Source organism: Hevea brasiliensis, chromosome 14, assembly GCF_030052815.1.
Source record: "Hevea brasiliensis isolate MT/VB/25A 57/8 chromosome 14, ASM3005281v1, whole genome shotgun sequence".
NCBI lineage: Eukaryota > Viridiplantae > Streptophyta > Magnoliopsida > Malpighiales > Euphorbiaceae > Hevea > Hevea brasiliensis.
In genome coordinates this window covers 80,558,047-80,567,694 of record NC_079506.1, presented here as the reverse complement: position 1 = coordinate 80,567,694, position 9,648 = coordinate 80,558,047, and the positions used below count along the sequence as shown (strand labels likewise).

Here is a 9,648-nt window from a genome sequence, read left to right as displayed (position 1 = left end):
CCAAATAATTTGTATTTGCTTCTATTGACGATGTTTGATTGTGAAGTCAACGGACCTCTAGCTTAGTTTTCTGGCGATGGTAAGCTATGTAAGAAGGCAGCGGTGGGTCATTAGTTAAGCTCTTCTCTGATTACTAGGATTTCTAGGTAGGAGATGGGTTGATTTATGAGTTGGGTTTGATTTGATTGGGTTCGGGTTAATTAGGTTTTGATGGACTTGTCTATTGCTACACAGTGTGGGCTTTTGTTTCTACTAATAGACCCAGGTTGTAACTCTTACCCTTATTAGGCTTTTAATGCAAGTTTGTCATATTAAAAAAAAAAAAAAAAAGGAGGAACCCAAATACAAATTTTATAAGCTCAAGGATGGTGCCCTTACTTTGGAGCTGCCAAAACTTGCACCAGTTTCCTCATTATAGTGGATCAAATCATCTTGGCCCAAGGAGTTTGACCCTCTTCTAATTGAGGACTGCTCCTCTAAGGGAAATCTGGAGAATCCAATTGTGCTGGATAAATGTAATAGTTCATAATATTACACCAAGTTACTGTCCACTGTTTATGCACAAATGACTATTACTTTCATTAAAAGGAGATAAATAGTGTTTGAATTTTGGATAACATTTTGCAGTATCAGCTAAAGCATTTTAAAGAAAGATTTAAAAGAAAAATGCAGTGTGGTTTTGATCGTCTTCTCCTGGTCCTGTAATAATCTGTGTCCTGCAATAAATTCTGTAGACATGTATGTTCTCAAAGAAAGCATCTTTCATTACTTCATTCCATTTCTCAAACTGTGTCCCACCGTATCTCAACATGTATCACTCCATTCTTCGAATCGATTAGATGGTATTTCTCGTTGATACGTCCGTTATGCACAACATCATCAAGATTAATTTCCACATGCCCCAATGATTCCTACATTGTAGAGGATGATCTTTATAGTGAAAACTATCATGTATAACAGAAGAAAAATATTATATGATCATGTCTGCAGTACCTTTGCCTGGAAACTAAAGCGTTTCCGCTTGCTCATAACATCAATACGGATCTTCTCATGTAAAGGAGGCTGATCAAGTGTAAATTGAAATTCCTCATTCCATCGTGGATCACGAGTTTTTCTGATAACCTGAGACAAAAAAAGAAGCGGTAACTGGTACATGAATGAAGAGTAGAATCAAAAGATCAAGGTGGTATTATGTATGAATGCCAATCAATCTTATAACATATTCCAGTTCAAATGCATTTAGATTCCCAGATGTAATTTGAAGCTCATTTTGAATCCAATTTCAGAATGATTAAAAGGATGGGGAGCTACTGAGCTAGCATGACTCAGGAACTATTACAAAACGAAAAAATAAAGTAACTTTCTTCACCTTTGTTTTCTTCTTTTCCCCCCTGAAGAGGACTGAAGCATATGGATTATTGTGATGCTCTCCTTCTACATCCTCAGCTCCTTGAACCATAACTGAAAGTAAACCTGCTCCACTTAACCTCTCATCTTCAGAAGAATTTTCACTTCCACCATGCAAAGGTTCATTGAATTTGGCACTGTCTTCTTTGAAAGGCACAAAAGTCAGCTCCACCACAATTTGCCCCCTTTGCTTCTTGTCTCGAGGGTCGGTAATATTTGAGTGTTTAAGCAAATCGAGAGTAAATTCTTTTGTATCATGTGGAGTCAGGACATTTAGGGGAACTAACTGCATTCCTAATCTGTCATGTCCACCAACCTGCATAACAAAATAAGAAGTTTAAACTCTCATTGCAATTAAAATGCAAATTGGAAAAAGAACAAGAACATGATTTTAATTGGTGTGAAAAGTTCCAGAGACAAAATATTTTTCCATGATCATACTGTAAATGTTATTTTATAAGAAGACACTGCCTGTACGAAGGTCAAAGAGATTTCTGATTCAAATGAATTCTTGGGGCTTTACAAAGTAATAGAATCAAACTCACATGCTGGATAACTTAAATGTTCCATATGTTATCAATCTCGAGAGGAGGGAACAAAAAGAAACAATAGGAAAAAAAACAAGAACATGATTTTAATTGGTGTGAAAAGTTCCAGAGACAAAATATTTTTCCATGATCATACTGTCTGTAAATGTTGTTTTATAAGAAGACACTGCCTGTACGAAGGTCAAAGAGATTTCTGATTCAAATGAATTCTTGGGGCTTTACAAAGTAATAGAATCAAACTCACATGCTGGATAACTTAAATGTTCCATGTGTTATCAATCTCGAGAGGAGGGAACAAAAAGAAACAATAGGAAAAAGAACAAGAACATGATTTTAATTGGTGTGAAAAGTTCCAGACACAATATATTTTTCTATGATCACACTGTAAATGTTGTTTTATAAGAAGACACTGCCTATACGAAGGTCAAAGAGATTTTTGATTCAAATGAATTCTTGGGGCTTTACAAAGTAATAGAATCAAACTCACATGCTGGATAACTTAAATGTTCCATGTGTTATCAATCTCGAGAGGAGGGAACAAAAAGAAACAATAGGAAAAAGAACAAGAACATGATTTTAATTGGTGTGAAAAGTTCTAGACACAAAATATTTTTCCATGATCATACTGTAAATGTTGTTTTATAAGAATACACTGCCTGTACCAAGGTCAAAGAGATTTCTGATTCAAATGAATTCTTGGGGCTTTACAAAGTAATAGAATCAAACTCACATGCTGGATAACTTAAATGTTCCATGTGTTATCAATCTCGAGAGAAGGGAACAAGAACAAACAATTGGAAAAAGAACAAGAACATGATTTTAATTGGTGTGAAAAGTTCCAGAAACAAAATATTTTCCATGATCATACTGTAAATGTTGTTTTATAAGAAGACACTGCCTGTACCAAGGTCAAAGAGATTTCTGATTCAAATGAATTCTTGGGGCTTTACAAAGTACTAGAATCAAACTCACATGCTGGATAACTTAAATGTTCCATGTGTTATCAATCTCGAGAGAAGGGAAACAAAGAAAAAATTGGAAAAAGAACATGAACATGATTTTTATTGGTGTGAAAAGTTCCAGAAACAAAATATTTTTCCATGATCATACTGTAAATGTTGTTTTATAAGAAGACACTGCCTGTACGAAGGTCAAAGAGATTTATGATTCAAATGAATTCTTGGGGCTTTACAAAGTAATAGAATCAAACTCACATGCTGGATAACTTAAATGTTCCATGTGTTATCGATCTTGAGAGAAGGGAACAAAAAGAAACAATTGGAAAAAGAACAAGAACATGATTTTAATTGGTGTGAAAAGCTCCAGAAACAAAATATTTTTCCATGATCATACTGTAAATGTTGTTTTATAAGAAGACACTGCCTGTACGAAGGTCAAAGAGATTTATGATTCAAATGAATTCTTGGGGCTTTACAAAGTAATAGAATCAAACTCACATGCTGGATAACTTAAATGTTCCATGTGTTATCGATCTTGAGAGAAGGGAACAAAAAGAAACAATTGGAAAAAGAACAAGAACATGATTTTAATTGGTGTGAAAAGTTCCAGAAACAAAATATTTTTCCATGATCATATTGTCAATGTTGTTTTATAAGAAGACACTGCCTGTACCAAAGGTCAAAGAGATTTCTGATTCAAATGAATTCTTGGGGCTTTACAAAGTAATAGAATCAAACTCACATGCTAGATAACTTAAATGTTCCATGTGTTATCAATCTTGAGAGAAGGGAGCAAAAAGAAATATAATGGAGAAATTATGGAAATTTAAATATCAAGCAATGGTTGATGAACCGCACGTAAAGCTTATTTAGATGCTGAAAAATGCAAAAAATGAAAAAGCAAATAATATTTATATTTCTAAGTGAAACCTTATCCCAATCAAACACTTGTAGTTGAAGAACTTGAGACTGAGGATCCTTGACAATAAGCTTGAAGTTCTCATTCCACTCAGGATTCAAATTATTCTTCTTGATTGTGGTTTTCTTTGCTGGCAGCTTCTCTCCAGTCAGGTTGAGTTTAACATATGGATCAGATGTTCCCAAGAAATCAGCCTTCAAGAGTTTCATTGCTCGCACAACCTTCACATGCAGTATCCCCACAGGCTTCTTTACAGCCACACTAAATATGAAAAAATACAATGAAATTGTATCAAATCTTTCTATATAAATGCAGTGGAAAGATTTTGACATAAAATTCATTAGGCCATGAAAACTTGGATTATAAAAGTACCAACTTGACATTATTGATTTATCAACTTTTGTGTGCAGTGCAGAAAACTAGCTAAAATAAAAGAAAAATTTTATGGAACTTGTAAATTCTGAAAAGAAATTAAACAGTTCAATAAATCATATCGTGATTCTTCATCTAATATATGCTTACGTTGATGCATCAAGGATAGGTATTTCAAGAGATTGGGGCCAAAGATAAAGGCTTGCTACTTTTTTTTTGATGATCTCCTGCAAGTATCTAGAAAAATTAGTTAATAGTTTAAACCTTAATGTAAAATACTTAGTCTATCCATTTTCAGACAATGAAAACATATCCTGATCCTACTCCTTTAAGTATTACCAGTGCAGCACCTGAACAAATCGGTAAAGGCCAGGTATTGACATTACATCCCCTCCCTGAATTTTTAGTCCAAAATCTACATGCGGCTGCAGATAGGTGAAAAATCACCATTTGCAAAAACTTTTAGCCATTTGCTTTTAATTAAAGGATCAAAAGAAAACCTTCAATTAACCAAAACAAGATACTGCTTAGTGCTTACCCTCTCCATCAAGGACACCACAATGTTTGCAAAACATGGAAAGGTAGGCAGTAGAGGTTTCAATGCTATCCGTGGTGCTGCAAATACTTGCAAATCAACTAACTGCAGAAAAGCCTTGCCAATCTTTTAGAAGATATGCATGCTCTTAATAGGAACTAATAAGACCATTCTTTCATCAAAGTTTATGCCTTTAGAGTGAGACTCTTCTGACCTGAACTTTGACTTGTAAAGACATTAATTTTAACACCAAAATTATATTGGGATTGCCAGCCCACCTAATTGCTGGTTCCATGACTAAATCCTTCTCATTAGTCTCATATACTTTGACACCTGAAAATTTTCAACAATGGCCACATTAAAATAAAATAACAAAAAAAAAAAAAAAGAGAAAAAGAAAAGCACTAGAACAGTACAAGCATTAATGCCTGATGCATCTTGCCTGCAAATTTTTGCCAAACTACTGCTATGATTTTGGAAATTGAAAGGAATATCCTTGATTGGCAAAAATTTATATGCAACTTCACAGATTCTCCAATTAATGAATGCATTCAATGCTCATAGCAAACAGGACACAAAGAAATCATTCCAATCTTTTTGTGCACAGAATGGTTGTGGTAGGTGAGGGGGGAGAGAGTTAGTGTTTTGGTGTGAATATTATGTGAATGCCTCTACTGTTTAAATGAGCCCAAAATTACAGTGCTTCCCTCTTTTATTTATTTATTTATTTTGATAAATGGAGGTTTGTATATGTGTTAATGAACTAAATTGACTGTTTGCTTCAACCTGCAAAGACAATATCAGTTTCAATTGGAAAAGGATGGCAAAAAAATTTAAATATCTGCAAATTCAAGAAAATAATACACATAAGGCCTTTCAATTCTTCAAATTATTCAGTGATCAACATTACTAGAGCCACAGAGGACTTACCATGAATGGTAGGAGGAAGAGTTCCAAGAGTAAGATGCTCAAATTCAATTGCTTCTATCTTATACTTCCCAATGTACTCTGCAAATATAGGTTCTGTTGTGCTTTTTATTGTAGCACAAATTGCCTGTGCATGAAAATAATTCACAAGTACAATGTTTAAAAATGCATCAGAAAGATCAAGGCTAGTCCAGTGATCAAATTACCTTGTCAAGGTAAGGCCACATATCCAAAAGAAACTTGTTTAACCAGTCCACCTGCAAATTCAGACAAATAAAATCAGCAGAATAACTAAATGTTTACAGTAAAGCAACAACAGTAAGCACATAAGAAAATTGATATTAACAACAATAACTATACTAAAGATATTTATTAGAGATACTTGTGACAATGTACAAGCCAAGTATACTAAGCTTACTCTTTCATAATCAGGGCATTTCACCCAAAATGGAATCTCAGGCAGAATTTCTTGCAAGGTGCTCGAGTCCAATTCATGAAGCGGTCTAACCACTGGATCCTATATTAGACAGTCCACAAACAATCAAAATATGAAAGGCCAAGTAGAAAATATAGATACTGAATTTCAACAAACAGTCATTATTGTAACTTCAGCCTGCATACTTATGAATGTGCACTCAGTTGAAGTAAATAATAAAAGGATTGCATTCCCCTCAAAAGACGATGCAAAAGCATGATTAAAGAGTTCCTTCAGGCATAACTTGCCGATGAACTAATCCTTCATTATACAGCATTTTGGAATTGGTCAAGCTGGAGTTTCATGTGTTTCAATTGTAGTCAATTTTTATCATGAAGGATAACTCCTTGAAACTCTAGAAATGACTCCTGTAACACATTATCTGTGGCAGTGACCCCAGACAAGCAGTGACTAGATTTTCCCATTAAAAGAGATGAATTCTGCTTCAAATGCTCATCAAATCAAATAATTACTCTTTCTGCACCATAACTATGAAAACCATCTACTGAATTGTGGTAAATAAAAAACATAATCTTATTGCTCCTTGATCATTTTGAGAAGGAAAAATCACTAAAAACATGCTGAAGCTTTAAGATGGTGTGAAACAACACAAAAGACAAAAAGAAAAGAGAGGGATAATACTAAGTGCCTATTTGACACTAAGTTTGGAGGGCCAAATCTGCTTTTCAGGAAAGAAAAAAAAATCATTCTAGATGCTGTAAAAAAAACAGTTTAAAAAAAATCATTTTGTTATTTTAGTATTTTTATAACTAAAACTTATTAAATTTAATTTTAAATTATTTTTTAATACTATTTAACTAGTATATTTAAAAAAGTGCTTTTCTAAACAACTCTAACAGCAATATCAAACGTCAAACAGGCCCTAATGAGTAATTTCATTTATGCAGACCCGCAATGTAAGTAACAGTCACCTTCAACTTAAATATGGACCTAATCAACAAGTTGAATATACACACATCACAAAGCAAACATCATGGTCTATAACCAAAAAAAAATATAGTATCATTAAAGAAATATGATCAAGTTAGAATAATAAAATGCCAATGCAACAGTGCACTTCAATTAAATCCAGAATGGGAAGGGGGAAGGGGGAGGGGGAAAATATTCATGAAGAAAAGAAAAGACCATTAATTCATTGCAGTGCATTCCAGTTAATTCACCAATCAGAGTAAAAAACACAGTACAATCTCTACTCTCTTATTTGCAATATCACATCATCAAAGGAAAACCAGATTACAGAGAGTACAGACGAGCCTTTCAGAAGACAGATGATGCAATTCTACAAAAAAAAATGTTGAGAATAATGATCAAAGAACAAGTTGAGACGTTGATTACCTTAACATCTTTTGGATGAGAATAAACAAAGAGAAAGAACCCAAGTAGAAGTCCAATAGGAAGTCCAAATCCAAAACCAAAAACTCCCAAGAAAGTGCTCAAGAATCCCATTTCCTTTCCAAGAAAATCAAGAACATGGCAAGACTTTAAAAGAGCAAATCTTTACAACTGGCTTAGTTTTTCAATGGAGGAGAAAATTAGAAATGAGGAAGAAAAAATAGAGGGGAAGGCGAGAAAATCAAATCTTTTGCAGGGAAACTTGTCGAATAGACAACAAAACAAAGAGAATAGAGAAGGAACCATCCCCAGAAACCTCCAAAACAGAAGCCACGTAGTCCTTAACGAGACAGCTTCCTCTTTATTTCAAAACCAAATCAAAATCAAGAGCCAGCAAAGTACGTGTTCAATATGTTCTCGAATAATAGCAATAGAAATACTTTTCTAAAGTCTCAAGCTATGATTCAAAACTTCTATATAAAAAAAAAACACAAGCTTTGATTTCTCTGAAATTAGTCTTGCATGCTAATCCTCTTTCCACAAAATGACTAAAAAACGCACTATTCTTTGTTTTGTTTAAAATTTTAATTTTATTAACTTAATGCGCAAATTTTGACACTAATATTTTTTTTTTACAAGTAGTTTTAATTAAAACTCAAACTCGAAATCTAAAACTTTTAGTGACAATTCTAATACTATTGACTTAGCATTATTAATTTTGATTTTAATAATCATATCAGTTATATTGAGAATAAATTAAGTTGAATTGACCTAACTAAGCTTAATCTAAGTGTTAAAGACATTTCACTAATTTAGTACAGTTAGGTTTAAGTCTCTACTCCTAATTTTTTTATAAAAAAAATTGAAATATTTATATATATATATTATGTTTTTTTAATAATTTAATTTATTTTTATCTATTTTAATTAATAAAATTAAAACAAATATCAAATGATAAAAAAGAAATTGATAAAACTAAAAATTTTAAGAGTCTATTTTCTTTAACCGGTGGATACAATGGGTAATCGATAGTCGGTAATTGTTATTATTAATTAATATTTAATGAGTAATATTTAACGTTAATAAGTAATTATAACTGATTATATTAAATATTTTATAAAATTATATTTAATTATTATTATTAATATATAAAATAATTATTAAGTATATATTATATAATTTATTTTATTATTAAATTAATATATAATTATTAACTTATTATATTATATTATTTATTTTATTATTAAAATATTTAAATAAATAATATAAAAAATTATGATTATATTCATTATTCTACTGTAAGTTTAAGGTGGCTTCACGAGACAGAAAAATGTCGTGTTGCTTTGTTTGCATGCTTTTAATATTGGACAACAGTTTATGAATAATTCTATAATTAAAATTAATTTAACAGATAATTGATAGATATTTTATTAATTATTATTTTTTATATAATTTATTAAATATATTAATTCATTAAATATTAACTATTAACTGTATTTATCAATTCACCCTCTAAATAAAATTAATTTAATCACCAGGCCATCTCCTTAATATATGTTTCTAGAAGACTTCAATAAAAAATTTAATAAACTTTTGTGATAAGCAACTCTCCTATTTTCTAGAAGAATTAATTGTAATCAAACTGGGACGAATTATTTGTAATCATTAGGCCTTTGATTTGACTTTTATGGAATTTATTATTTGCGGGATACTTGAATATTTGACCAATCGCACTTTGATTGGATAAATAATTAGAAAGGAAAAAAAAATATTTTTTATTTTTTATCACTTATTTATTTATTTATTTAGATAAATAAAAAAAATAAATGATAAAAAATAAATAATGACAAAATAAGTTATTTTAACTTTTTAATTTTTTTTATATTAGAGAAAAAATAATTAAAAAAAAATAAAATAAAATTTTTCCTCTTCTTATTTTCCTTTTTCTTTCCAAACAATGGAAAAAATCTTGTCAATTTTTTTTTTTATGTTATTTTCCTTCCTCTCTTTTTCACCTATCTAAACAGAACAAGAGAAAAAATCTTGTCAATTTTATTTTTTTATGTTATTTTCCTTCCTCTCCTCCTTCCACCTATCCAAACAAGGTGTTGACAGATAAAGTTTTAGTAGGTGTTCAATCCTATCAAATTTTA

At 31.3% G+C, this 9,648-nt stretch overlaps 1 protein-coding gene across 6 annotated transcripts; it reads right to left on the bottom strand.

Annotated features, from left to right (window-relative positions):
- Positions 1 to 554: 554 nt before the first annotated feature.
- Positions 555 to 7,947, bottom strand: LOC110652371 (synaptotagmin-3). Of its 6 annotated transcripts, none has more exons than XM_058133421.1 (12): positions 7,499 to 7,947; positions 6,086 to 6,184; positions 5,874 to 5,924; positions 5,671 to 5,794; positions 5,019 to 5,073; positions 4,744 to 4,820; positions 4,545 to 4,630; positions 4,356 to 4,432; positions 3,845 to 4,094; positions 1,370 to 1,723; positions 994 to 1,122; positions 555 to 911 (listed from the first exon to the last, which is right to left on the bottom strand). In XM_058133421.1, the coding sequence occupies exons 1-12, from the start codon at positions 7,607 to 7,609 to the stop codon at positions 783 to 785; spliced, it is 1,542 nt and encodes a 513-aa protein (XP_057989404.1). In that variant the 5' UTR covers positions 7,610 to 7,947; the 3' UTR covers positions 555 to 782. The 6 variants fall into 6 exon arrangements, with proteins under 6 accessions (XP_057989404.1, XP_057989402.1, XP_057989405.1 ...); XM_058133419.1 differs by having other exon boundaries at positions 4,556 to 4,630; positions 4,744 to 4,845; positions 4,955 to 5,073; positions 7,499 to 7,944; XM_058133422.1 differs by lacking the exon at positions 7,499 to 7,947 and having other exon boundaries at positions 4,744 to 4,845; positions 4,955 to 5,073; positions 5,671 to 5,924.
- Between the last annotated feature and the right edge of the window lie 1,701 nt (positions 7,948 to 9,648).

Coding starts and splice junctions, on each gene's coding strand:
- LOC110652371 (XM_058133419.1), bottom strand. CDS start 7,609: ATGGGATTCTTGAGCACTTTCTTGGGAGTTTTTGGTTTTGGATTTGGA. Junction 5,074..5,670: donor TCTTCCTCCTACCATTCATG/GTAAGTCCTCTG, acceptor GAAAATTTTCAG/GTGTCAAAGTATATGAGACT. Junction 912..993: donor GCTTTAGTTTCCAGGCAAAG/GTACTGCAGACA, acceptor TCTACAATGTAG/GAATCATTGGGGCATGTGGA.